This window comes from Neurospora tetrasperma (assembly GCF_000213175.1).
Source record: "Neurospora tetrasperma FGSC 2508 unplaced genomic scaffold NEUTE1scaffold_1, whole genome shotgun sequence".
In the NCBI taxonomy this organism is placed as follows: Eukaryota; Fungi; Ascomycota; class Sordariomycetes; order Sordariales; family Sordariaceae; genus Neurospora; species Neurospora tetrasperma.
In genome coordinates this window covers 3,860,727-3,888,408 of record NW_009799099.1, presented here as the reverse complement: position 1 = coordinate 3,888,408, position 27,682 = coordinate 3,860,727, and the positions used below count along the sequence as shown (strand labels likewise).

The 27,682-nt window shown below is 52.8% G+C and overlaps 9 protein-coding genes across 9 annotated transcripts; 4 read left to right on the top strand and 5 right to left on the bottom strand.

The window, feature by feature from the left end:
• Window positions 1-96: 96 nt before the first annotated feature.
• NEUTE1DRAFT_120193 (uncharacterized protein) lies at window positions 97-5,538 on the top strand (the record flags this gene model as incomplete). Its single annotated transcript, XM_009849965.1, has 8 exons — window positions 97-168; window positions 411-1,328; window positions 1,398-1,677; window positions 1,782-2,015; window positions 2,248-3,021; window positions 3,075-4,515; window positions 4,593-5,290; window positions 5,501-5,538. The coding sequence occupies 8 exons, from the start codon at window positions 97-99 to the stop codon at window positions 5,536-5,538; spliced, it is 4,455 nt and encodes a 1,484-aa protein (XP_009848267.1).
• Window positions 5,539-5,687: 149 nt separating this feature from the next.
• On the bottom strand, window positions 5,688-7,406 carry NEUTE1DRAFT_76941 (uncharacterized protein; the record flags this gene model as incomplete). The annotated part of the gene is made up of 2 exons (XM_009849964.1): window positions 5,688-7,187; window positions 7,262-7,406. The coding sequence occupies 2 exons, from the start codon at window positions 7,382-7,384 to the stop codon at window positions 5,784-5,786; spliced, it is 1,527 nt and encodes a 508-aa protein (XP_009848266.1).
• A 778-nt stretch (window positions 7,407-8,184) lies between these two features.
• Window positions 8,185-9,500, top strand: NEUTE1DRAFT_76936 (small nuclear ribonucleoprotein Sm D2; the record flags this gene model as incomplete). Its single annotated transcript, XM_009849963.1, has 5 exons — window positions 8,185-8,359; window positions 8,459-8,491; window positions 8,640-8,691; window positions 8,769-8,974; window positions 9,063-9,500. The coding sequence occupies 5 exons, from the start codon at window positions 8,334-8,336 to the stop codon at window positions 9,103-9,105; spliced, it is 360 nt and encodes a 119-aa protein (XP_009848265.1).
• Window positions 9,501-9,578: 78 nt separating this feature from the next.
• On the bottom strand, window positions 9,579-11,693 carry NEUTE1DRAFT_58250 (uncharacterized protein; the record flags this gene model as incomplete). The annotated part of the gene is made up of 2 exons (XM_009849047.1): window positions 9,579-10,256; window positions 10,316-11,693. The coding sequence occupies 2 exons, from the start codon at window positions 11,691-11,693 to the stop codon at window positions 9,688-9,690; spliced, it is 1,947 nt and encodes a 648-aa protein (XP_009847349.1).
• Window positions 11,694-12,353: 660 nt separating this feature from the next.
• NEUTE1DRAFT_120189 (uncharacterized protein) lies at window positions 12,354-13,172 on the bottom strand (the record flags this gene model as incomplete). Its single annotated transcript, XM_009849962.1, has 2 exons — window positions 12,354-12,674; window positions 12,763-13,172. 2 exons carry the CDS (start codon window positions 12,920-12,922, stop codon window positions 12,457-12,459), a joined length of 378 nt encoding a protein of 125 aa, XP_009848264.1.
• Window positions 13,173-13,579: 407 nt separating this feature from the next.
• On the top strand, window positions 13,580-15,232 carry NEUTE1DRAFT_116000 (uncharacterized protein; the record flags this gene model as incomplete). The annotated part of the gene is made up of 1 exon (XM_009849961.1): window positions 13,580-15,232. One exon carries the CDS (start codon window positions 13,931-13,933, stop codon window positions 15,089-15,091), a length of 1,161 nt encoding a protein of 386 aa, XP_009848263.1.
• A 35-nt stretch (window positions 15,233-15,267) lies between these two features.
• Window positions 15,268-16,394, bottom strand: NEUTE1DRAFT_58240 (uncharacterized protein; the record flags this gene model as incomplete). Its single annotated transcript, XM_009849046.1, has 4 exons — window positions 15,268-15,842; window positions 15,968-16,078; window positions 16,202-16,260; window positions 16,354-16,394. 4 exons carry the CDS (start codon window positions 16,392-16,394, stop codon window positions 15,628-15,630), a joined length of 426 nt encoding a protein of 141 aa, XP_009847348.1.
• A 1,580-nt stretch (window positions 16,395-17,974) lies between these two features.
• Window positions 17,975-20,738, bottom strand: NEUTE1DRAFT_127843 (uncharacterized protein; the record flags this gene model as incomplete). The annotated part of the gene is made up of 2 exons (XM_009849960.1): window positions 17,975-18,530; window positions 18,603-20,738. The coding sequence occupies 2 exons, from the start codon at window positions 20,736-20,738 to the stop codon at window positions 18,348-18,350; spliced, it is 2,319 nt and encodes a 772-aa protein (XP_009848262.1).
• A 2,687-nt stretch (window positions 20,739-23,425) lies between these two features.
• NEUTE1DRAFT_98283 (uncharacterized protein) lies at window positions 23,426-27,285 on the top strand (the record flags this gene model as incomplete). Its single annotated transcript, XM_009849959.1, has 3 exons — window positions 23,426-23,570; window positions 23,633-25,627; window positions 25,682-27,285. 3 exons carry the CDS (start codon window positions 23,426-23,428, stop codon window positions 27,283-27,285), a joined length of 3,744 nt encoding a protein of 1,247 aa, XP_009848261.1.
• Window positions 27,286-27,682: the final 397 nt, after the last annotated feature.

The window sequence follows — 27,682 nt, the reverse complement described above, 5'->3', positions numbered from 1 at the left end:
ATAAGATATCCTGGGCATCTCATTTGGACAGACGGAAATGAAGCTATTCGCATCCTCATCCTCACCAACTTGGTAGAGAGGTACGAACCAACATCAATGGCATCAACACTGCCCGGCGGCGATGCCTGTTTATCCGGGCTTAAGGCAGACCGACAGTTCGGTCCCCGGGTCAATGCAGCATGTCGAGAGTTTGACTTCACCCTGCTCTTCGAAGATGGCTTCTTCATGCTTCTCCCAGCTGTTTTGTTCCTCCTTTCCGTTCCATGGCGGTTTTGGTCGTTATGGAAGAGTCCAGTTAAACTCACTTCAAGGCGGTTGGCAATTGGGAAATTGGTAGGTTCCGTCCCTTTCAGTACTCCTTCACCACCACCACAAACACCAGTCCGAACCACAGCTAACATCTATCGCAGACGCTCCTCTCCGCCCTCTTTACCCTCCACGTTCTCAACACCATCTACACTACCAAATCTCTTCGGACCACCCTCTCCCTCCCCGCCACCCTCCTTACCACCATCTCCCTTGTCTCGTCCACCCTCCTCTCCCTCCTCGAAGACCAACGCACCATCCACCCCTCCGATCTCCTGGTAATCTACTTCTCCGCCTCCACCATCCTCTTCATCCCGCGCCTTCGCACCCTTTACCTCCTTCATGTTTCCCCCAGTTCCCTCGCTAGCCCTATCAACCCCATCCCCCACTTGTTGGTCCTCCAAGTCCTCTGGACCCTCATCTTCGCCCTCACCACCCTCGCCGCCGTCACCGAGTCCCTTGGCAAATTCACGCTTCTCCAACCGCGATACAAACACATTGTCGTCACCAAGGAGCAAACAGCCGGGTTTTGGAGCCGTGGGTTCTTTGCTTGGTTGTTACCGTTCTTGCAGGTCGGGTATAAGCAGACTTTGGGGATGGGGGATATTCCGGGAGTGGATGGGGAGTTGAGGGTGGAGAGCGCGGGGGGTGAAATGGAGGAGGTTTTTAGGAGGTTGCTACTACTGGCACAACAAAGCCAGGCGAAGAGCGGGAACAGTGGGAAGCAAGAGAAGGAGGAAGGAAAGGGAGAGGGGGCTGGGGAAAAGAAGAAAGGGTGGATGCTGATTCGCGCGGCGTATGAGGCGAACAAATGGCCTTTCTGGTCGGCGGTGGTGCCGAGGTTGGCGTTGTTGGGGTTTAGTCTCTGTCAACCGTTTTTGATTGAGGCGGTTGTTGGGTATTTGGCTTCGAGGGAGCGGAAGGGGGGAGAGCGTGGGGATGAGGAGATTGAGGCGCCGCAGCCGGAATATTTTGGGAGAGCGTTGGTGGGCGGGTTTGTGTTGTTGTATATTGGTATTGCTGTGAGTGATACTATCACGATATGTACTCTTTCATGAATTGGACACCGCTAACCGACGTGATGGGTGTAGGTTTCAAGAGCGATATACTGGCGACAAACGAACCGGATGATTGCTCGAATCCGCTCAGGACTTATCGCTATGGTTTATCAGCATACCACTGCTCTTCGGGCCGTTGACGTCAAGGACTCTGCAGCAGTCACTCTAATGGGAACGGATGTGGAACGTATTGTCACGAGTATCAAGAATGTTCACGAGCTGTGGGCATCTGTACCGGGCGTTGGCATTGCCATCTGGTTGTTGGCTCGCCAGGTATCGTATGCTGCCATCGTTCCACTAGTGATCTGCCTGGGTAAGTTGAGCTCTCCTAACCGGCTCTCTGATCTCTTTTCTACATGTACAACCTCTACTTTATGATGGGACAAATAAGCTGATATCAGACTCAACCTTTCAAAGTATGCGTCGTCGGAGCATCCTTCATCGGAGCAGGCACCGGGCCTGCACAAGCAGCATGGAACGAGCGAGTCCAGAAGCGAGTCGCCGTCACGGCCAACATGCTCGGTGACATGAAAGCCGTCAAGATGCTGGGACTTACCGGCGTACTAGGTAATATCATCGAGGGCTTACGCAGAGCCGAGCTGAAGACTTCAGAGAAATTCCGCAAATATTTGCTTTGGAATATCCAAGTTTGTAAGTCAATACCTACTCCCGCCACACCGGGAGACAAGACCGGATTCGGGCCATGAAGCTAACCTACACATAGCCAACGCACCAGGAAACGGTGTCGCCCCCTACGCGACTTTCGTCGTCTATGGTATCATGTCGGCAGTGAAGAAAGACCAAAACCTACTAGCAGCACAAGCTTTCGCCTCTCTCTCGCTCATTAACCTGTTAACAACCCCTTTGCTTATGTTCTGTCAAGCTTTCCCAGCTGCCATGCAGGCCGTGGCGTGCTTTGGCCGCATTGAGACATATCTGACTAAACAGGAGTTAAAACAATCGGATTTATCCTCGGTTGAGGACAGGGGACGGTCGGCGGGAGCCTCTTTTGAGAGTGGCACAGAGCTAAGAAGCGTGGTGGGCTCGAGACCGTTGGCCCGTGAAACGACACCTGGGGCACTCGCCTCGTTTGCAGCTGCGGACATCTCCTGGTCAGCAAATACCATCGAGCCAGTACTTCAAGGTGTTAACTTGACTATCAAGCCGGGGTTTACGGCAGTTATCGGTCCAGTTGGTTCAGGGAAGTCCACGCTTCTAGAGAGCTTGGTAGGAGAGACGACTTTGCAGCGAGGATCTGTCACCACCAACTTCTCCCGGGCAGCTTACTGCCCACAAGCAGCCTGGCTCATGAACGATACCATCCGACACAACATCACCGGCAGCAGCGAGGACTTTGAGATCGACCAGAAATGGTACGATTTGTGTATTCTATCGTGCGGACTCCGTCGTGATCTCGACGGTATGGTAGCGGGTGACCAAACAGTCGTCGGAACGAATGGCTCTTCGTTGAGCGGAGGACAGCGGCAAAGAGTAGCCCTCGCCAGAGCTGTATACTCTTGTGCTCCTGTTATTATCCTCGACGATGTTATGAGCGGCCTGGATCCTGCGACTGCTAAGGATATTACCACAAGATTGTTTAGCAGGCAAGGCCATCTTCGTAAGGCGGGTGTCTCGGTTGTACTTGCAACTCATAATAGTAAGTCTCTTCCTTACACCATCACATCACCGCGTTATTGACTGGGTTTCCAGAGCGCCTTCTCCCCTATATGGATGAGATTATCGTACTCGAAGGCGGCAAATTCGCGGATATCGGCTCATACAGCGAGATCCAATCGCGAGGTGATCTCAAGCTCATGGCCATGACCGACGACGATGTTATCGAGTCCGGGGAGGAGCAGCAGTCTGCAACAGACGAGGTATCAAGGGACAGCAAAAGCCCGGCCACGACACAAAAGCCCTCAGACACAACAACCCGACAAGCAACCAAGCCTAATTTCGAACGTCGTCAAGGAAGCTGGTCCGTGTACGCCTACTACGCTCGTAGCGCCGGCGCCCTCAGTCTCTCTCTCTGGGCCTTCTTCACCATCCTTGGTGCCATAACATCCAACTACATGACCATTTGGATCTCTAACTGGAGCTCCGCCAGCACCCCTTCGGCCTCCAATCCCGATCCGCATCCAAATCTAGGTTACTATCTTGGTATCTACACGCTCCTCGTCGTTCTCGCCCAAATTGGTATCGTAGGCGAGTGCTTCGTTTTTCTCATCAACATCATCAGTAACACGGCCCTGTCTCTTCACACGGACCTTTTGAATTCCGTACTCTCCGCACCGCTTTCCTTCTTTTCCCAGTCGTCGTCGTCGTCGTCGTCATCGTCGTCACCCACAGACTCAAACGGCGACGACAAAAACAACGCAAGCTCAGAAGACAGCGGTACCATAACCAACCGCTTCTCCCAAGACATGGACCTGATAGACATGACCCTCCCCGTCCAAGCCATCATGTTCACCAGCGCCGGTTCCTACGCCCTCGTCCAGCTAATCATCATCTGCGTCCTGGGAAAATACCTAGCCGCCACCGTTCCATTACTCGCCGTCACCCTATTTCTCGTGCAAAAGTACTACCTGCGGTCGTCACGACAGCTGCGATTGCTAGACATCGAAGCCAAGGCGCCCGTGTACAAGCACTTCCTCGAAACAGTAACGGCGGGGGGTGTAGCTACCATTCGCGCATTTGGGTGGGATAAGAGGTTCCGTGACAGATTGGCGAGGATGATGGATGAGGCACAGAAACCGTTTTATATGCTGGCTTGTATCCAGCAGTGGCTGGCGCTGGTGTTGGATTTGGTGGTCGGCGGGATGGCGGTTGTGTTGGTGGGTGTGGCGGTTGGGGTGGCGCCGGATCCGGAGAAAGCAGGGTCGTTGAAGTCGGCTGTCAGTGCAGGGGCTTTAGGTGTGTCGTTGGTGCTGGTCATGACGTTTAATGAGCTGATTGTGCAGGCGTTGCAGGCGTGGACGAGGTTGGAAACGTCGATCGGGGCGGTCGCGAGGGTAAGGGACTTTGTTAGGACGACGCCGAAGGAAGATGATCCGGCCGCGGACTATGACAATGGTGGCTGCGTTGGAGATGGATTGACGGCATGGCCTTCCAGGGGTGAGATCAAGATCGAAAAGATCTGTGCCAGTTACGGGTATGTGTCACCCACCCCCTTCCCCATGTTGCCCCTGAATAAGTAAACAAACTAACAACCTACTCCCGTGCAATTAGCAATACCTCCTCTAACACCAACACAAACACTAGCGGACCTCCAGCCCTCAAAAACCTCACCCTTACCATTCCCTCTGGGTCCAAACTAGCAGTCATCGGCCCCTCTGGCTCCGGAAAAACCACATTCCTCCTCTCCCTTCTACGCATGATCCCGCTCTCCTCCGGATCCATAACCATCGACTCCCTCAACATCTCCACCATCCCTCGCTCCCGTCACATCTTCAATGTGATCCCACAAGACCCCTTCTTCATCCCCAACACCAGCTTAGCCTTCAACCTCGATCCCTTCGGCCATCTCTCCCACCTGCCCCCTGCTGAGGCAACCGCCAAGATGGAATCCGCCCTCCGACTCGTCACCCTCTGGCCGGGCCGCGTAACCGCCAACGGCCAGACTCTCGACAGCGAGCTGGTCACCTCGGAATGGTCCGTCGGCGAGCTGCAGCTGCTGGCGCTAGCGAGGGCGTTGCTGCTCAAGGATCAGAGGAGAATCTTGGTGCTGGATGAGGCGATGAGTAGTGTGGATGAGAAGACGGAGGCGGTGATGCAGCAAGTTATTGACACAGAGTTTAAGGAGCATACGGTTATTGCGGTGGTGCATCGGCTAACGTACATTGAGAGGTTTGATTTAGTGGCGGTGTTGAAGAGTGGGGAGATGGTTGAGTTTGGGGAGCCGAGGGCATTGATTGAGAGGGCTCAAGGTGAGAGGGAGGGGAATGGTAGTGTTTTTGGGGAATTGTATAGAGGGTTTCATCATGGAAGTGATGCCTCGGGAAGGGGATGAGACTAGTTTGAATGAGATGTATCAGGTCTAGGGTATAGGCATGAAATATTATGTGCAACACAGCTTTTTCTACCAGAGGCCGGTGGTACCACTGATAGAAGTCCAAGATCGTGACTGAAGCACACAGCATGCCGCTGGGTTTCAGACTCTAGGGCCCGGCACTGAGAAAAGATCAAGGTATAGTCGCTGTGAAAGTAAGAGTAGCCGTAACAGTACTATCGCCATCCATAGAATAACACTGAGTAAACCTTCGTGTTGTGAATTCGGGAGATCCTCGACACAAAAGCGGAAAATGGCAACTGAGACAACAAGGTAGCCTGGCCGGATGGGGCAATCATCATCATTATCAACACGGTGGGTTATCGTACAACGAGCATTTCTCCGACCACTCCTTAGCATCTTTGTCCATTCTACTCTTTCTTCCATTGGACATGCTCAGTACCCTTGCTCCGCACGGCCATACGATCGAGGACGTCAGAAACGGCTTCCCGAACACCTTGCTTGCCACGCCTGGTCTCGACGAAGTGGTCGATGAGCTTTTCCCGGGTGAAGTTGCCCTTCTCTATCGCCTCCTTGACGTCGTAATCGTTGGGCAGGCCAAACTTGTTGTAGGGATACTGCATGTAGGATCTGTCGTTGAGCAGCTCCAACACAGGGACCTCTGGGTCGTTCCTAAAGTAGTCCTCAGAGATGTTGGCTCCAGGCGGGATCTCGTCTAGCGAAGCCGGCTTCCACTTGGCAGGTCCGTTCGCCCCCTTGTCAATGAGCAATGCGGTGACGCCCTCATTGAAGTCGTGAGACTTCATGAACTTGGCGGCCATCTGGTGTTCGCGTTTGAACGTGTGAGCAATGCCCCAAGACTTGCCGAGGCGCATCTGACGCAACGTAACATGGAGAGAAGTAGGGGAGCGCTGGGTGAGCTCCTCCAGGGTGTTCTTGGCCCAGCTCTGAACGCCTCCCTTGGCGCCTTCAGCGGCTTCCTCCTTAAGGGCGGCAATGATCTCGTCGATCTTGTCGTACTTGAAGCAACGGTCGATAGCAAGGCGAATCTTACCGCCAATTTCGATATTCTCGTCGTAGGGGACACCGGTGGAGAACTCTTCGATGGTGTCGTTGATGACGCTAAGGCGCTGTTCTATGGTCCAGTAGTCCCGGGGGGTAAGCTCGGCAAGACGGGATTCCAGGGCGGGCAGACTGCTCGAGTGAAGATAGTGAGTGGCAATGCCGGCGTAGTAGACCTGGACACCCTTCAGCAGGGCGCTGGTGAGACCGAGGTAGGGGCCGACCTGGCCAGGCATCCTGGGGAGGAAGAAAGAGGCGCCGACGTCGGGGAAGAAGCCAATCTTGGTCTCGGGCATGGCGAAGACAGTGCGCTCGGTCGCAATTCTGAAGGGGGCGTGGATGCTGAGACCAACACCACCTCCCATGGTAATGCCGTCGAGGAAAGCCACGTAAGGCCTGGTGTAGGTGGAAATCAGGTGGTTGAGCTTGTATTCGAGGCCGAAATAGTCGACGGATTTCTTGATGCCCTCGGGGCCCTCGGCGTTCTGCTTGGCCAGCGCGGCAACATCACCACCGGCGCAGAAGGCCTTCTCTCCGGAGCCCTTGATAACGATGACGTTGGCCATGTCGGAGCGTTCCCATTCGAGGAGACGGGGCGCGATCTTGCGGATCATGGAGCCATTGAGGGCGTTGTACTTGGCTGGGCGGTTGAGCTCGACGGAGCGGAGATTGTATAGACTGTTGAAGAGGACATCCTCGGGCTCGTCACCCTCGACGGGCTTGAACAACTCGGCGGCGGCTTGGGTCGAGATCTGGGAGGAGGGGGCGGCGAGCGTGTTAGCTGTGTCCGTGTCCATGGCTTTTGTCTTCCCAAGGAGCGTCTTACTGGGGCCTGCTGGCCCAGGACTTTGGCTCTGAGCGGCATCGCGGTGAAGCTTGGTCGGCAGCTGCGAGAAGCAACAGCAGAAGCCAAGCCGGCGCGGCTGGCAATGGACTTGGAGACCAACATCGATGTACACTTCGGTAATTGGCTGGCTGTCGGCTGGCTTTGTCTAGAATAGGAATGGAATAACAAGACCCAGGGTCAATATGGAAGAAAAAATACTAAGTCCAAAATCCACCCCGAGGCTGTTTAGCACCGTTGTTGCATCATAGACCGGCCAAGGGACTTGGGCACTTTTTTTCGGGACTCGTTTTCCTGGGCTGGGAAAGGGAAAACGGGAGAACAATCACCAATGATCTGAATGCCGCGTGGACGCAGGAACCGTGATAAGTGATAGCGAGAGTATCTGCAAATCCACTTTTTGCTGCTCCGGAATTCAACGCGAAATGGAGCTCCAGCTTTCAATTGATTTTCAAGGGCACCGCGCCTGGCAATCCCCGGGGCGGGGTTACGGGGGAGCTACCTAATAGTGTAGCTGTGGAACCTGCCGAATCCCCGCCGCTATCACTAGAATCTGGAATATCCTCCGGCCGATGATATCCATTTAAACTTGTCATTTTCCAGAAGCGACGCTCGGGCCCTCCGCTCACTGGAAACCCGATGCCCCGGCTGTCCGGGGGAGCATGTCGGGTTCGGCGGGGCTGGCAGCACCTGTCACCGGAGCGGTCCTCAGCCTTTCGCATTGGGATCCACCATGAGCTTGTCATCCAATCGCCAAACTTTGAAGACGGTTCCCAGAAAAGCTTGGCGCGTGTGCTGTAGCTCCACGCTCCGAGTCGCCGCCGCGCCTGGCCGTCCGCTGCTGCAACATTTCGTGGATTGAAGATAGCGATAGCATCCGTCCATTACAGCAACTATTGTCCAGGCTTCTACCGTACACCACCAACCCATACCGCGCGAAGCAACAACTCGACGTCAACAAGCATTTTTGATACAAAGACGAAACCACAGCTTCTCTGCCCCTCCTACATTTCAGTATCACTCCAATTCAACTCCAGACCAAAACACCATCGTCATGACTTCAGCGGATGCAAAGATTCAGTTAGTAGCTATCCCATCCTCCAGCATCAACCCATGTGCGCGGGCAGCCCATGGACGTTCCAACGAAACCAACTTGACTAACAACTGCCTACTATATAGGGAGCTTCTCACGAAGCCGCGCAATGAGCTTACGTACGTTATATCCTCTTGTCAACATCACCTCCCTCTATTACCATCGTCATCTCGCCCGCCCTGCTGCTCCCAGCTCCTCCTCTTTGCGACCCAAGACCACGACGCCCGCCCAGCCAAACCACAAAGCTAATCAACTCGTCTGATACAGTGAATACGAAGTTTCTCTCCTCGAAGAGCACGAGTTCTCCGCCGGTCCTCTGGTACATATGCCCTATAAGCTTTGATCCACACCCCTTTCGACACGGAGCAGCGACTAATATGACACCCTTTTCCGCAGTCCATCCTTCAGACCGCCGTTCGCAGCCACTCCCAGGTCCTCATTTCCGTCCGCAATGGGCGCAAGATCCTTGCGCGCGTCAAGGCTTTCGATCGCCACATGAACATGGTGCTGGAGAACGTCAAGGAGATGTGGACCGAGACGCCCCGACTGGCCAATGGCAAGAAGGGCAAGCCCGTAAACAAGGACAGGTTTATCAGCAAGATGTTTGTGCACTCCCTTTTCATCTGTTGTTCTTCTCTCCTAGAAGAAGAAGCAAAGACCCACGGCTGACATGTTTCACTTTCCTGGCAGGTTCTTGAGAGGCGATTCCGTCATCCTTGTCCTCCTAAGCTAGTTTACGAATAGCACGGCAAAATCTTTAGGTTGGAGGTTTATTTCACTTGCACGGCGAAGATACGCGCCAGCACAACTTAGGGTTAATGGTTCGAATGGAGTGGAAATCGAGACCGGGAAGGTACCTATTGTTGGTCGACCGAATCGAGAGGCATGCGGACTATATCACCTTACTACTACTCAACCGCTCGATCGACCATGATGACGACACAACCACGAAAGCAACTCAAAACGCCCCGTGAAAAGGCGCCGCGCAGGAACGAGAGGAAAGAAGAGAAACCCAAGCAGATTTTCAGGGGCTATTAGGAAGGTCATACAAAGGGAAAACTAGTGTGAGCTCGGCGTTCAAACGTGTATTTGGTTTTGTTTAACTCTTTATCTTTCATTTCTGGTAACTTGATCGAGCAGAACACCCAAACCGTGTTTAGGTTCTTGCAGACCCCGTCATGTTTTCTTTTGCTTTTTAACGACGAGCTAAAGCTTGAACGGGATGATTCTCCATGGTTTTTCTGGTACGTCACATTGAAATGGCGGTGCAAACTAACTACCTAGGGGTATATCATGATCACATACAGCGCCATTCTTACGGCAATTCCGCCTCTCTTGTAACCTCCTCCCATCCATCATCCGATCCCTTGGCCTGCTTAGCACTGGAATCATCAGACTTTTCAATTCCAGCCAGTCCAAGGAAGAACTTTGCCAATCCCCAAGCACCCGGATCCGGCACCTGCTCGAATCCAGACCCGCCAATGTAGACGGTGCGGCCCAGCTTGGCCTTCATACCCTTGGTGCCCTCAGCTCCCTGCTTGGCAGCCTCGGCCGCCTTCTTCACATCACCGGTCTTTTCGAGCGCATCGACAAAGGGATAGAGGGCATCGACCAGGGTGCGGTCACCGGGACGAGCGGGCGTATACTTGGACAGGGCCTCACAGCTCAGTTTGAGTGCTGCGGCCCAGGCATTTTCGTCAGCAGCTTTCTTGTCCGACTCCCCTCCACCGACAGTGTGGAGAGAGGCGACCAGAGCGTTGAGGAAGATGCCGTAGAGAGCACCGGAGGTACCATCCATGGTTTGCTCGACTACGGTGACGATCTTGGCGAGGTCAATGGCTGCATCGCCTGTTAGGGGGTTGGAGTCGAGATGCGACAAGATTGCTGGTATTTTGTTAGTCATTAGAAAAAGAAGGAGGGGGGTTGTTGCTAGGGAGACATACCTTCAGCGCCGCGCTTCAGACCGATACCGCAATCACCATCACCCACCATGGTGTCGTACTTGGTCACATCCGGTTCGGCGGCGATGACAGCCTTCAGACCGGCAACCAGCTGCTTCTGCGCCTCCTGGGGATCATACGTTAGACCACAAGGCCTCACCTCCTCCTCGGACTTGACCTCATTCTCCCGGGTATTCTTGTTTTCCCGCTGCTCCTCCCAAGTCAGCTTGGAGATGGGCGCTGTCCAACCCGTCGCCTCAGACGGGTAATCCAGCAGGTCAATCATGCCCGGTCCGCCAATGTCCGTGTTAACCACATTCAACAGCGAGATACTAAATCCCAACCCATTCAAGCTCGTCATATACGTGCCGCTCAGGATCCTCACGGGCTTGATCCCATACGGTTGTTCCGCCAACTGCGTCACCACCTCGGTGACAATCCCGCCCATCTCCAACGGGCTGACACCACCGAGATTGTTCACCAACAGCACCACCTCATTCGAATTCACATTCACAAACGCCCTGTCCTCATCGTTCCGATCCAGCAACTGCTTCAGCATCTTCCCCACCAACTCCGGCAACCCAATCCCCTTCTCCCTACTGCTCCCTTGCTCATTATGAATCCCCATGCCAATCTCCACCTCGCCCTCCTTCAACACCTTGAACTCGGCGCCCTCCGCCTCCGCCCTTCTCCCCGGAACATGCACATGCTCCAGACTGGCGCCGACACTGACGATATTCTGCGCCGCCAAATTGGCCACCTTTGTCACCTCCTTCAGACTCCGTCCCTGCGCAGCCAACGCTCCCGCAATCTTTTGGACCAACACCGTCCCCGCAATGCCTCTTCTCCCTACTTTCCCAGCTTTAGTCCGTCCAACACCGACATCATCCCCGACAACCACCATCTCCACGTTCACCCCCGCGGCTTTGGCTTTTTCTACGGCTAGGCCAAAGTTGAGCACGTCGCCGGTGTAGTTCATGACTACCACCAGGACCCCGCCCGCATCCTCTCCTCCCTGTTGTTGTCCATGTTCAGGAGAGTAGGAGGAGGAGGAGGGCTCGTTGTTTTCAACCCGCCCCATGATCGCTGTACGGACTTGTTCGGCAGAGGGGGAAGCGAAGATAGTACCTGCTACACAGGCGGAGAGGAGACCGCGGCCGACCATGCTGGAGAAGGAAGGTTCGTGGCCGGAGCCGCCGCCGGAGATGAGGGAGACTTTTTGTCTTTGGTTGGAGGAGGAGGAGGCATGGCCGTAGCCGGGACGCAGGTAGACGATTTTGTTGTGGGCGTCGAGGGCGACGCCGGGGTTGAGGAGGGTGGTGGATTGCAGGGATGTGAGGACGAGGTGTTGGGGGTCGTTGATGAAGTGTCGGTTGGACATTTTTGGAAGGTGGCTGGTTGTAAGATATTGGATGGATGGGTTTGGTGGGTTATGGTAGAGTGTAAGGTTGGTAAGATTCTCGTCTATGTATTGTAGAATATGTCTAGTATGATGAAGACGTGAATGTTTATCAAAGTTGGATAAAGTGGTGGTTCTCAGTTATAAGCTGTCGAGGAGACGCTCCGGATATCTATCGATAATGCAGATGATTCAAAAATGATGACGAAGTGGATGGAAGTCCGGGATGTTCAAAGTTCTGTTGAGCTTCAACAAGTTTGTCAACCGGTTGATGATCGACAGTCAGTGGATCAGAGGCAAACTTGGAAGTCAGGTTAATATTGAAATAGGATTTCGAAAGGAAGAAGATGGAGGAGGGAGGATGCCGGAAGACCCTTGGTAGTGTTGAGGGGGACGAGACAGGCAAGGACATGATGCTAGTATGAAAGCGGGGGGCGGGGTTGACGCTTCCCGCTTCCCGGGGGTCTCAGAGTCGACTCGGGACCTGTCATTCAGTCCTCATGCGGGCCGCCTTGATGTTACATAAGGAGAAGAGATCGACGATGTTGTTGTCACTTTAAGTCGAAGTAAAGGATGCCATGATGATTACTAAGATTGTTGGAGAGGTTTTTCACGGTTTAAAGTTGAGTTCAAGAGACGGTTGTACTTTGAACATGTGATTGTAGTCAGTCATTATTGAAACCGCACTCGCTATCTTTCGAACCCCCTCCCGCTTGCTAATTATCACCCCTCAGCCCCTAACCCTTCAATTACCCTTTGTCTCCTCATCATCACCCAAAATCTCCTTGCTCCGATGCTGATCCCTAATGAACTCTTGAATCTGTTCATCGTGATGAGGACGGTGCGGTGGTACAGCGCTGAAGTCTTCTTCCTTGGGCTTCATCTCTTCTTGCTGCTGCTGCTGCTGCTGCTTCTTTCCTAGTCCAATCGTTTCGCTAACTGATGCTGGGACGTATTCCGAGACTGTTTGTTTTTGTAGCACAAGTAATGATAGGTAAGCTTGGGATGTTACAGACGGATGTTGGACGACGAAGACTGGGTTATGGCATACTCTTGTCAACGATCCCGCTTGCTCCGCTTTGTTGGGTTTGTTGTTGCTCCTCGGGACCCTTTCTTTTCTGCTCGGCAATTTGATCAAGCTGAGGCTTGTAGTCTGAGGGGTCTTGTCCCTCGGCCCCGGGTTGGCTGACGGTGTTGGGGTTTGTTGACATGGTGATGATGCCGTGGAAGATGGGTTGGTGGTGATGGAAGAGAAGAGAGAGCTGTGGTACTAGCTTTCGATTATTGACAACTAAGGGTAGACAAGAAAGAGTTTGAGAAGGGTTCAAACACAAGAACACGACTTTAGACGGGCATTTTCATGGCTTCAGTTAAGACATGAAGCAGGTGTAAGTGGTCTATTCAGGTGGAGATGACGTCACGAAATCCCTTCGTTGTACAAAGACAATGTGCGCTTTGCTTCTGTCGTCTGAAGTTCAAAACAATCATTTTTTCTGTTCCTGCAGAGGAGCTCCAGATGATTTCAATTTATAGCAATGAAGATACATATCTTATTTGACGAACACCATGGCACGTCCCAGTCATCATCGACCTCAATTCACCATCGAGGAGGATGTCCTTATCGCCCTTATCGCCCGATCTTATCGGACCGGCTAGAAGCCCAGAACAGCCCACTGTGCCCACGAGCCCCCGCCACCTTGTCGTGCCCCTCCAAGCGGCGGCAAGATCCGACGCCAAGGGCGACCATGATGCTGGAAACTCCAGGAACCATATGACTGTGTTATTTCTCTCTCCATCTTCTTGTAAATATTATTTATATATTGAATAGAGTTGCTTTTACTGATTCCCTTGAACAATACATACTGTTGTTGCTTTTATAAAACCCTTCTTCTTGACCAAGTTAGACGTCCCCGAAGTCGGATCGGAATCGAGAAGCTTTCTCCAGAAGCCAGGGCAGCTTGGCGATCTTTCTCTCTTTTACAATTCTGCAATCCTGAATTGCCCGAAATTCCTTGCGACAGTCTTTGACCTCCTACATACCTCACTTACAGGTCGCCTACTCTCCATTATCTCCCCGACATTCGATCGATCGACCTACCTCGAACTTTCCTTCGCGACTTAGACCCTAGTGTAGTCCCAGACTCGATCCTATACTTACGAAACCTACCCCTCCAACACAATCACGCAACCAACCAACCAACCCACGAACAACCACCACAATGACGCGCGACCAATCATCCCCTATCCCCATAACCATCATAACTGGCTTCCTCGGCTCCGGCAAAACCACCCTCATTCTGAACCTCCTCCCCCAGCTCCGCGCCGCCAACCCCTCCTACCGCCTCGCCCTCCTCAAGAACGAATTCGGCGATCTGGCCGTCGACTCCCAGCTCGCCTCCTCCTCGGCCATCGCCGGCGTCTCCGAGCTTCTGAACGGTTGCATCTGCTGCAACCTCGTCGGTCAGCTCTCGGTTGCCCTTTCCGAGCTCCAGTCCACCGTTCGGCCGGACCGAATCGTCATTGAGACCTCGGGCTCTGCGTTCCCTGCTACGCTGGCGCTCGAAGTCAACCGGCTGGCTAGAGAGACAGGGGGCCAGTATGTGCTGGATGGCGTGGTGAGCGTGATTGATGTGGAGAATTGGAAGGGGTATGAGGATACTAGTTATACGGCGCGGATTCAGGCGCGGTATACGGATTTGATTGTGTTTAACAAGTGGGAAGGGGCGGGGGAGAGGAGGTTTGATGAGGTTTTGGATAGGGTGGGGGATTTGGAGGTGGACACGGCGTGGGTGAAGAGTGATAAGGGGTGGGTGGACATGTCGGTGGTGTTTGGGATTGATGGAGGGTTGGCGAGGGGTCTTACGGAAGAGGATGGGCATGTTCATGATGACAAGTGTGGACATGACGATAAGCATAAGCATGATCATCAGACGGAGGTGGAGGTGTTGAGCATTGAGCTTAAGAGTGGCAACAGAGAAGCGACGGTGGATGTGGCGAAGCTGTTGGCTTTCTTGAGGAAAACGAGCAAGGATGAGGTGTACAGGATCAAGGCCGTGTTGGCGGTTTCTGCGAAAACTGCGCGGGAGGTGCTGAAGAATTCGGATGAGGATACCACGGTTTCAGCACCACCTACGTCCACGGGAAGCGAAGCCCAAACGACGAGGTATATCCTCAACTGGGCGTTCGGAAGGTGGACGTTCACACCTGTTGCGGCTGAAGTCAAGGAGCACGAATCCAGCAGTGAGGCGATACTGAGGATGACCATGATTCTGGCCAGGTATGAGAGCACCAAGTGGAAGAAGAGACTGGAGGCTGGTGGGTTGTTGGAGCTTGAAGAGGAGAATGGGAAGGGTGAGTTGAGTGTTACCAAGGTCAACTAGAGAGCGGCACGTTTGATAGACGAGGAGCTATGGGTTATGGCTGAACGAGCAATAAAATTTCGATATAGAATAGAGGGCACCTGATGGGAGCAAATAGAAGTAGACGTCCCAAAGACATATTGACAAACCTCTTGAAAAATCAACATCCACTTCTCGCATATTCTCACCACACGACACTTTGAACAAATCTATGGTTCCCATTCTTCCCTAGCATCGAGCGAGCAAACGGAGAGATCTGTCAAAACCCCTTATTTTCCATATCCCATGCATGTCTTGATCATAACGCCTGCAAAGAGACTGACTGAAAAGCATCCTCAAAGAAAATCCCTAAACGCCGTTTTTGAATGACGACCGATCCGATCAACAAACAGCAAAGATAATGAGCTAATCATGTTTTCACCGTCCATGCCACCGCATCTCTTTTCCCACCTGCCCAATTCAGCATCGGACTACCTCGTAAACTTCCCCCGGCAGTCAAGTAAAGTAAAGGCGTGTTGGGAGTGTAAACACTGCGAACCCCGTTAAGGCGGGATCGATCAGTAATGACCGCCATTAGCACCACCGTTCACGCCGCCTCCCTGCTCGCCCTGGTCAGCATACTGGCGCAGGGCAAGCTCCTTCTGGAACTCGCGGCCCAGCTGGCCGTACATGGCCACGAGCTGCTTGCACGCGCCAACGAGGGCCTCGCGCGGGGTGATGCTTCCGTCTGTCTGGATACGGATGAAGAGTTCCGGCACGTTAGGGTGGGCAACTATAATTAGGTGTCAGTTTCTGTTTATCTCGCCATGGGTGGTGGTGGTGGTGGTGGTGAGGGTTTGTGGGAGTAGGGGTAGAGAAGGAAAGTAAAAGTGAAGACGCGGCGGTACGACGACGTACTCTTGTATCCTGCCATCAAGACATGAGGGGCCTGCTTCAGATGTTCGGCGAGGAGGTTGCCGAGAGTGTGGTCCTCCTTGAGAATCTTGAAGTCGGAGGTGTTCGACATGCCTATCCAAGTAAAAAGAAAAATCGGGGTCAGTTTTCTTGTGGTCTCCTTATTCTACTACTTCTTCTTCTTCTCCCCATGTATCACCTCGTCATCAAGAAGATGAGGAGATCGACTCGACTTACCAGTGAAAACCTTCTCCTCAATCTTCTTCTCTCCATCCTGGAGAAGGAAGAGCTCGAACCTGGTTGTTGTTGGAAGCAAATGTCAGTAATGTTGTCCTACCACCCGAAAGTGAGGTAATGATGAGAGTAAAAAGGGAAGAGAAAAGGCGGACCGGTTCGGCTCGCTGTTTTGCTTGGGATTTGCTCCGTTCATCTTGTTGATCTTGGTCCTGTTTGCTGTTGCCAGGTGACGAGGAGGGCATGGAAATATCCTTCTTGCCGTGATGTGGACTGTGTGCTGGTCCAAAGGGATGTTGGGTTGATGATGGATGTAAGTGGTGTATGAGGAGGAAGTCGTCCGCCTCTTATATCGTTGACAGCCAGCGACTCTCCAGATTGAGTTTGGTCAAGGTGAATGAATCCATGGTAGACAAGTTACCAACCAACTCCCAGATGGCTATTCTCCCAGCTGCCTCGCCTGCCTGTTGCCTTCCATTTACGTCCACGGTCTATGATCAGATGAAAGCCGTCCCGTTTGTTTCGCGGTCAAAACAATAGGCACCTGGCACCAGCAACCAGACAAACACCGCCTACCGGAGGGGAAGATTGAACCAAGCTCGTAAACCCTGAAGGATAGACACGCAAGGCGAAGAACTGCGGCGGACTATCTAAGTGTCTGCCTGTCTGTCCAGGTCGATTTGTTCCATTGTCGTACTGAGACGGGTTGGCATTGCGGTTTCAGTCGACACCGGCATGACATGATGACCTTTGACATAGTCGTTATGATTCTTTGCCGAACGCCCCCATGGGATTCAAAGCAACCCAGGTCGAGTGTTTCCGGAATTTGCGTGAGGCGCGTCGTCCAGGGCAGAAGGAGGAGGGGGGTTTCATTTATCCACGTGGAAAGAAACCAGCAAAAAGAGAAGATTCTACTAACCTATCAGGGGCGTTCATTTTTGCGATTGGCTAACGATATGACGTAGAGCTCGTTGTTGGTTATCGGTGGTGTATAAACTATTGTCGTCGTCGTCGCCCGATATCGTGAATTCGCGATGTGGTGTTGAGATTGAGACCGGGGGGTGACGATGTCAACTGCTCAAGAACGTCGAGTGGTTGATGTAGCAATTGTGTAGGTTGGCTCTTATGGCAGGACCGGGGGAACGTAGGAATTTCGATACCCAAAATTGGAGCGTGAATGGGACAGACTACCGAAGGTTTCAGTCGCTCAGGTTTTGATACTGCTCGTCAGCTGGTGAAGGTTTTGATCTGAGTGAAGGGGGTGGGATGTTTTAACACAAGTGAACGCACTTGATCGATGTCTTCAAGGTCCGTCGTCCAGGTTGCGCATCCACTGTGAGATGGAGGCAACGCAGTTGGAGCACTGAACCCCGGATCGAGGTACGTGTGGTCTGTGCGCTCAGTTATTTCAGCGCCATCCCGCTTTTGGATGACTCGGTCCGCTGGGCTATACATGCTTGTAGGGAGGGTTAGGGTTCAACAAAGAAAGAAAGCAGTGAGCTTGCTTGTTGGCGAGGCAGACAATGGCGACATACTAAGGAGAACTCTTCCAACCATGAAATGAGGTTGGTCATATGCAAAGAGTAAACTGATATGTGGAAAGTCATCGTAGCTACCACCGTGTTCGCTCGAAGTCTGTTTGCAATGGGAGAGAAAGGCTGCTTTGCCCAGAGTCAGAATTAGTAGAGACTGCTAGGGAGAAAAAAAACCCAGTCTTAACACGCCAAAACAAAGGCGAAATGGCATCGGCACCAGAGACGTGCAATGGGGAAAATGCCAGACTAATCCAATTTATTCAAAAGTCAAACTATTCTCGTTCCATCGCTATGGTGACGAGCTTCTTCAAACAAACAGGAAAACGCTTCCACCACGATGCAATACAAACTCTAGACATGCTTCTCGGCAACAGATTGCTCACTCCCATCAAGTCTACAGTGTAGTGTCGTCCATCCCACAATCATCTAGTCATAACCCATATGTCTTGCTCTCATCATGTCGACCCCTATCCCATGATTTCCCTTCATTCTATACAACCATAATCGTATCGTCGGATCCTTTTTCTTGATAAACCCCAACGCTGTCCCATATATTCAAGAGGATGGATACTCATGACTCCTTTCGTGATCAACACGTAAACGTTTGCACGCCTTTACGGGTTCAATCCCTTGGCATCGCAATAGCCAGGCGATTCTCCGCCCTCCCCAGCGCCAGCCCAGCTCATGACCGTCAAGGTAGTCGTGTACGCCATGGCAATGAAGCCAAAGACGCACAGGGCGACATCCGAGAATTTCCAGAGAGCGCTTCTGGCGACGCCCCTGTAGTGCAGCATCGGCTGTTTGTGATTGTATTAGCGTCTGATTGATCATCTGCACAAGAAGGAGCAAGGGTAAGTAGCAAAACTCACCGGATAGATATACACCAACGGGATGCAAGCAAAGTTACCGACCAGTGCGACGAACTTGTCCAAGTTATCGGCACCCGCCCACGCAACCATGGCGCAGAAAGCGACGACAAAGAAGCGGAACACGTTCTTCTGCCACTTGATATACGGATTGTACTTTCCGCTCTTCGTGAAGAGTGCATTCTCCGTGATCCTGATGGCGGGGAAGATCTGCAGCGGGGTCGAAAGTAGGATGGCGAGCGAATAGAGGAACTGCACGCCGTTGACCATTTTGTTGTCCTGGGGCAAGTTGAGGAGCACGACTGTCTCGGTCTTGGAGCCGTAGGCGGCGTAGGAGACGGCGCCCATAACGGTGAACAAAGTGGTGATGATAATCATGACGACGGCCATCACCTTGGGGAACTTTTCTGGGTTTCTCATGGACTCTTGGATCGGGATGATGAGGCCGATGCCCTCAAAGGTAAAAATGGCGGTGCCGATGAAAAGGGTCCAGTCCTTCTGGTTGAACATGATGATGTCGGCCAGGCCCGAGGTGTTGAGAGTCAGGACGTCGTAGTAAAAGAGGTAGGCCAGACCGATGACGATGAAGGCGTCGGCGATAAGCGCAGTGAATCCCAACTTGCCGATATCACGTAGCAGCGAGAACGGCAGGAAGATGATCATTTGCATGATAATCAGCCATGATATGGAGATGTAGGTCTTGCAATTGGTGACGGCAAGGATGAATGCTTGCAAGTTCTCCGACGTGAAGACGATGTAAGCTGCCACGAAACCCAGTTGACTGATGACGATGGAGAAGAGAATCAGATTTCTCATCCACTTGCCATAGAGAATACCACCAATGTCACCAAAGGATCCTTCCACCTTGAGGCGAGTGGAGACGAGGAGAACAAAGCAGTAGTAGCTCAGAGCCGCCACGAAGAGGAGCACGGCGTTACTAAAGACCATGCCGCCGTTGAGGTAGGCTCTGGGGAGGAAGAGAACACCTGTACCGACAAAGGACTTGAGGAGAAGCATTGCCGCGCTCATGGGACTATTTCGGCCACTCCCACCACGCTCCTTCCTTCTCCTCTTACGTCGAGACGGCGTTAACAGTGTGCTGTCCTCCATGGGCTCGTGATCATCAACAGAGCCCTCGTCACTCCACCACTCGCCCTCGTCGCTTCCGGAGGTGAAGTATTCGCCTGGCTTGAGCACTTCATCGTCTTCCTCGAGTTCCTCACCGGCGAAATGTCCGTACAAAGAAAGGAATTCAAGGAAGCTAGTCGTCAGTAACCTCGGCGGTGGCGCACTCTGGCCCGCACCATTTTCGGAGTCGTCAGGATGAGCCGAGGGGTCTCTCGCGTTTCTCCGGAGGTAATTACGCCGGAAGCCACCAGGGACTTTGATTGAGTTGATATCCAGGATCTCATTTTCTGGTTCGGGCCTGGGGTAGCTGAAACTGTGGCTGCGCTTGGCCTTGTTGCGCTGTTCTATCTCCTCCGCCCATCTGTATATAGGGCGCGTGATGTCACCACCCTGCAACTGCAAACTCGAGAACTCATCGTCGTCTTCGGCAGGTTGCTTGCCCTTGGATCTCTCGCCTGTCTCCTCCCCAGCGCCATCACCAGGCTGGACCAAGTGTCTCTTGATGATCTCGGGATCTTCGTATGCTCCGAAACCGTTGATACCGGTGGACGGTAACCTCGATCTTGTCTCGAAGGAGCCGTAGTTCGTGGTGGGCGTCGCGGATCTTTGGAGCTGGGCACCCGAAGGGGCAGGGGAGAGGGCGCGCGCAGGAGGAGTGCCAAAGCGAGGTGGCGAGGCTCCGTAGGTGTTGGACAAGGCAGCGGCTAAAGCAGAAACACCGGGGCCAGCAGAATGTGACCCGGCGCCGGGAAGTGGTGGTAAGGCGCCGGCATCTCCTCGCTCTATCGGAATAGGTGTTGGAGTGCCAGACGGTTGTTGTTGTGGTAGTACGGGCGTGGCGAGGCGCGCGATGCTATCAGCGCGTGGTATCGACGTGCCGAGCTCGCGGGCGCGAAACGAGCTGGGACGGAAGGAGCCGGGGCGAAAAGAACCGCCGGGCGAAGAAGAGCGGCCGGGGACATTACCCGGGGCCGGTGAGTTCCTTCCCGAGTCTTTGCCCGAATTTGACATGGTCGTTAAGCAGTAGAGGTGGTGTCTGTGGTGATGATGTAATGGTAGCCCAGACCTCTGTCTAGAGCACAATCGGCGTGGAGATACTGGAGCGCAGTTCAGTCCGTGGTGTCGGAGGTAAGGTCAAGGTCAAGGTCAGAGACTGGAGAAAGAGATAAAGATGGTGACCGTCCGTGTTTCAGATACGGCTCTCTTTTTCCTAGCGGTGGAAGGATGCCTGAGCGAAGGACTGTTCGATGATGGCACGCAACGAAGACTTTGTGACAGCCCGTTCTTATTGCTAGAAGTGGGAGACGAGGTAGTTCTAGGTAGGTCGATCTTGGGGTTGTCGACGCGTGTCCGAAACACTGCCGCAGCACTCTCTGTCGCTAGGTCTGCTCCGTTTACTTCAGCGCCAACTTCCTATCTGGGACTTTGAGGGGCGATATTGATAAGGCCCGAGTCAAGTAAACGAGGGAAAGTAAGCAGCGTTGCGGTGGCTAGTAACAATATGTACTTCCGTCCGAGATATGTATCTGGATAATGTGACAATTCTCGTATCAAAGATGGAGATGTTTCTCTCTTTTACCCTTTTGACGTCGGTATCGTCGAGTGACTTTTACCAAGATGCAGAAATCAAGAGACGGGTCCGTGTGACCTGCGCTGGCCGACAGCACAAGGGCATTGGAGTCTTTGATTGGAGTACATCATTGGCGAAGTGGCACTTGGGCCAACTGAGATAAGGAGCCGCCATCAATCTGGTGAGCGCTGTACGAATGAGAACGTGTCCTGGCGATAGGAGAACAGGGCACGTAGAGAAAGCGTGACCAGCGTGACCATCGTCAAGAGACGACAAGAGATCGTGGGTGCCTCGTTACGCTGCAAACGCCTTGTCGGGTGGGCCTCTTAACCTAGAGGTAACAGCATCGGGTCCTGCTGACACTGCGCCAGGCACTGCGACGGGCAGGCGCCTGGGCGATCCTTGCTGTGCAGGCTTGCTAGGGAGATCCACTCTTGAGACCCGACCCTGACCCAGATGCTCTGACGGGAATGTCTGTTAAGCAGAGGTCACCGTCCACCAAAGAGATCACAACTTCAGTCTCTCACCAAAAGCGTGGACAACGATACACACATGTAATCACGGGCGATCACGCTTCACAAATCAGGGCTGAATGCCTCACGCTTTGGTTATCGTGTCGTTACTCGGTATTGTCATACCTACTGTATGTAGTTGTAGACACGCAGCACCGGACAGCATGACATGACGGAGGATCATTTAGCTCATGTTATCCGCTACATAACATGGACCCCGCCGATATCCTCGTTGAATCCAGTCATGCGCCGATACATGCCATGCGCGAGACCAAAAACAAATCTGAGCGATACCCTCGGTTTTTGTAGCTGGAACAGAGATAGAGAGGACGAGTATCTGTTACAGGTCTATATTGAGATGTCAGGACGGTACAACCCGATATCTTCGATATAGTAACACAAGGGAAACACAAAAGGCATCATCATCACCACGACGATGGCCCTCGGCCTCCAGACTCTGGCGCTGATGCAACTCCACCGCCCCCATAACAACGCCTAACAATGCCATATTCTAGGTAGGCCCTTGCTGGCGATCCTGATTCCCTGCCCGGTCCCATTGGAGCGGGCCGGTGAAGGCGGGGGAGAGGGTCGGCAACAGCACCCTCCGCTTCCGCAGCCGGGACAGGTCTGACAACAACCGTGGAGGCCGATGGAGGAAGACGGCTTCTCCAATCGCCAGGCCATGATGGTCGGTCCGTAAACATAACTCACCCTTGATATCGACTGCAGCAGTACCGGATGTTTCGGAATCAAGCAGGTTTTCCCTACCTTAGGTTTGATGGTGGGGTTGATTCGTTCAGCTGTTTGGCTTCAGTAGTTGTACTTGGTTGTACACTTCAGTTTTTGACTTGTATCCGTCTCTTGTTCGAGGTCGCTCCTTCTCAGCCCGCTTGCTCATCGTCACCCATTGAGTCCCTCCTTCCTGATCTTGATTGTATCCTTGGAGCCCCCCTTCAGAGTTAATTTTACGGCTACCAGCCCCTTCCTTATTCAAGGCGTCTCGTTACTGACGACGAAAACCTGAACAAAAGCTACCGAAAAAGAAAGAAAAAAAAGACTGAGACGCCATACTGTCAAGCTGAGTTGATGCTACATAGTGGTGAGAGACTTATCCAGGGACGGAATAGCTTCTGATTCGCCAGCAAGTCACTAAAAAAAAAAAAAACGTCGTCTATCAAGCTTTACCTCCAGCTTCAAAAAAGAATCCTTTCCCCACCGCTACATTTCGATATACAACCACCACAGCATCATGCTCGAGTGCAGTATATAGACGGAGCTTGGACGCCTTCTCAGTTTCTGTCCTCCGCTGATAGCTTCCTCGCGTTACGCTGGAGCTACGTCTCCCACACCACCAGCCGCCGATCCCTTCCCAGGATCACAGCATCCAAGGGATATATAGACACCGCAAGGTCTGAGACTGGGGTAGAGCTGGCCTCCACCATTTTCCTCCAGCTTTCTGTTGGGCGCTTCACCCCAAAGCCAGTCTCACAGGGCAATTCTTGGCTTCTTGTCGACAAGCTACCGGCCTGTTTCCCAAGACAGTCATTTCTGCTGTGCAACGCCAACACCAGAACCCATCCCGCGAATGGAGGCATGATAGTCAAACACCGACAACCATGGATCACGAACATCAGAGCAGGAGGCATAAACTGGGCGTCGTCTCCGGCGTCTACATCCCAGTATGCCTCAATATCCTCAGTATCCTCATGTTCTTGAGGTTCGGCTCCATCTTGGGTCAGATTGGTCTACTTGGCATGCTTGGTATGTCCTTCCCGGAGCTTACTGTGTACCACATTGAATGGAAACTAGCTAACTATTTCCAGGACTTCTCTTCATTGCATACTCGGTTGATTTTGTCACTACTCTGTCTCTATCTGCCATTGCCTCCAATGGCGAGGTCAAGGGAGGTGGTGCCTATTATCTCATCTCCAGGTCCCTTGGCCCCGAGTTTGGAGGCTCCATCGGCATCCTGTTCTATCTGGCGCAGGTCTTGAACACCGCACTCAACGTCGTCGGTCTCATCGACTGCCTGAGGCTGAATTTGGGACCTGTCATGGCTCAGGGGTATTGGTGGACCTACCTATTCGAGACAGGAGCGTTGTTGGTATGCACTCTACTGTGCCTGGCTGGCAGCGCCATGTTTGCAAAGGCGAGCAATGCCTTGTTAGCCATCATGGTCATCTCCATCCTGAGCATTCCCGTCTCGGCCATCTTCCTGCCGTCATTCAATGACCCGGTCAGTGGCATCGAGTTCACAGGCGTCAGTCTCACCACTTTGCGATCCAACCTGTGGCCGCATTTTGCAGGTGATGAGTTCAATGGAGCTGGCACCTTTAGGGATCTCTTCGGCATCCTGTTCCCGGCAACTTCGGGTATCTTTGCTGGCGCGTCCATGTCGGGTGATTTGCGAAACCCCAGCAAGGACATTCCTCGCGGAACTCTCTGGGCCATGTTGTCAACTCTCATCTCGTACGTCCTGGTCATCATCTCGCTGGCCTCGAGTACGACACACGGCACGTTTCTGCGAAATACCAACGTTATCCAGGAGACAAATGTTTGGCCTCCAATCATCTTTGCCGGAGAGTTTGCAACATGCTTCTTCTCGGCTTTGATGGGAGTGATAGGCTCTGCCAAACTCATGCAGGCATTGGCTAGAGACAAACTGGTTCCTGGTATTTCCATCTTTGGAAAAGGCACCAAGAAGACTGATGAGCCCTTGCTCGCTATCTTCTTAACGTACATCGTTGCTCAGTTTGCCATGTTCGCGAACCTGAACCAGATTGCAACCTTCATCTCCATGGGATACCAAATGACTTTCTTCGTCATGAACCTCGCTTGCTTCCTGCTCAAGATTGGCTCCGCCCCCAATTTCCGCCCAGGCTTCAAGTTCTTCAGCTGGCAGACTGCCTTCGCCGGTAGTGTGCTTTCAGCGGCTGCCATGTTCTTCATCGACGAGACATATGCTACCACTGCCGTCTCACTGCTCGTTACTCTGTTCCTGCTAATTCACTATCTGAGTCCGCCCAAGCGCTGGGGCGATGTATCACAAAACTTGATCTACCACCAAGTCCGAAAATACTTGTTGAGGCTTAAACCAGAGCACATCAAATTCTGGCGGCCGCAGATCATCCTACTCATCAACAACCCGAGAAAGCAAACCCGCCTCATTCAGTTCTGCAACTCGATGAAGAAGGGCGGATTGTACATCCTCGGCCATGTCATCGTCACCGATGATTTCTCCGCGGGAGTTACCGAGGCAAAGCTCCAACAAGCGGCGTGGACAAAGTACATCTCGGAGTTCTCGAGGATCAAGGCTTTTGTTCAGCTCACCATGTCACCGACCATCACTTGGGGCGTGAGGAACCTGATCCTCTCGGCAGGCCTGGGTGGTATGCGGCCCAACATTGCCGTTATTGGCTTCTACAACCTGGACGACCTGCGGCGTTCCCGGCCAACACTGCGTATATCCCACCAGGCGCCAACGTCACATGCTAAGAGTCCGCAGACTACTGAAACTAAACAACCCGTGAGGCAGCGAAAGAGAGGCGATACTTCGGCTAGGTTGATGGAAGGATTCTTGCCCACTGACGTGATCAGGACCGAGGAGATGATGTCGGTTATTGATTATCTTACTATTCTCGAGGACCTGGCTTTGCGATATCGTCTGAATGTGGCGGTTGGTAAAGGGTTTGAGACCCTGGAGACACCGAGGAAAGATGGGAGTAACACCAAGAAGTACATTGATCTTTGGCCCATCCAGATGTCGGCGGAGCTCTCCGCGGACGGTAGGAATGTTCTGACCACCAACTTTGATACATGTGAGTCTCTGTCAACTGGACATGCTTATCACTTCGATTGCTGACATGTAACAGACACTCTCATCTTGCAGCTGGGTTATATCCTCGATACTGTCCCCGCTTGGAAGAAGGTTTACCAAGTTCGTGTTTTGGTGTTCGTTGAATACGAAAGCGAGGTTGAAGAGGAAAGAGGACGAGTCAAGGCTCTCCTTGAAAAGCTAAGGATCGAAGCCGAGGTGCTGGTCTTCTGGCTGGCCTCTGGTGATCTCGGTACATACGAGGCCATCATTCACGGGCGTTTCCGAGATCAAAAAACGGAGAAACTGGTCAATGATTGTCTAGTGGGCCAAGAATGGTGGGAAGAACTTCAGAAGATCCGGGGAACCCATGAAGAGACCTCACAGCCCGACATAAGTTCCGTATTGAACATCGTTGAGTCGACTTCGGGACGACCGGGGTTGTACAATCCACACAGCGAGCTCCCTGATCCGCGCGATAGGAGGCGCGCCAGCTGGGCGCCACTGGCTGATTTTCCCAAGAAGCCCACAGTCTCACAGTTGGTTCGGCTGGGTGTCAGCATGGGAATACACACTCAGAACCTTGCGGCGAATGTGCTGGACAGCTCAGAAATGGACCTTGACGGCGAGAGCGACAGCGACAGCAGCTCATCTAGCGGTACATTGGATGGAGATTTCAATGATGCTGCAAGTGTTGCAAATAATGGCGGCCTTGAAGCACTTGAACCGTCGCGAGTTCCTCTATTGGGAGCCACTAGACGAATGAGTCACGGAGACCTCTTCGATCGCTTGAAGAAGCCTTGGAAGGATAGGAGATCGCGGAAGGCAGGAGGACCATCTGCACAGCAATCTTATGGCGCAGTGTCTCAGGATACCGGGCATAGTCGCAATAATGGTTCAGAAGGCAGGTCTAGCAAGAGGGACGATTTTCTGAGCGTGGGCACGGAGCGATCATCCCACACGACAACGCCAACACTGTCGCGACAAAACTCATCAATCTTAAAAAGCTCTACCGCCAGAAAGTTCACCAGCTCACTGGTCCCGGAAACAAGGATAACCAGTGATGACACAGGACCACAGATTATGTTTGCAGAAGATCAGGCTCGCCCCGGGATATCACGTCGGTCCACACCGGGGACCGCTGCACTTCTTTCAAGCAAACAAGCCGCCAGAAATACAATTGATGACGACAATGGAGGAGGTCCTAGAACGGTCTGCTTTGTTGAGCCACGCTACGATGGGGCTTCATCGTCCCCAGACAAGTCAAGAGCAAACTCCCCGGCAAGGACTGGAACTGGCAGCGGCAGTGGTGATGTCCTGCTTGATATACCCGAGCTCCTCTCTTCATACAGACTTCAGCATCAGCAGCAACAGGACGATGATGCCGCTGAAGCTGGCTCGAGCTATTCTACCCAAGGGCTTCCGCTCTCCTTTAACGACCTCCCAAGCCGGGCGCAGCATCTGATTTTGAACGAGCTGATGCGGCAGAATAGCGCGGACACGGCAGTCCTCTTTACCACGCTCCCGGTACCTGAGGAAAACACTTGTCAAAGTGAGGAGGCAAGTTTGACGTACCTGTCCGATGTTGAGGTGCTTTGCAATGGGTTACCGCCCATGTTGCTGGTTTTGAGTAACAATATGACGGTTACTGTAAGCCTCTGAGGCTTTTGGTGCTGGTCATTCTGTTCTCGTACCCCCAGCCAGGGCAAATGCGTCATCGGGACCAGAGTGATGGGGAATATAAATCAGAATCACACAGTCACACGCCCTCCATCTAGCGGAAAACAGAGTTTGTGTTTCACTATGGGCATTGTTTGTGATACCCCAAATACCTCCGTGCCTGGAACAAAGACTGAGGAGATACCTGGGTAGGTTAATTGGCAAGCGGGATTCGCACAGCCGAGACACGCAAGACAAGGCCAGATTCGGCAGTGCACTGGGTTTTTTTCTTTGTTCAGTACGCTAGTTGAAGGAATTAAGGGAAGGAAGAAACATGCCGTCAGTGGAAACCTCAATCCAAGTTAAAGCCGTATTTGCTCATACAAAGGATGACTATGCT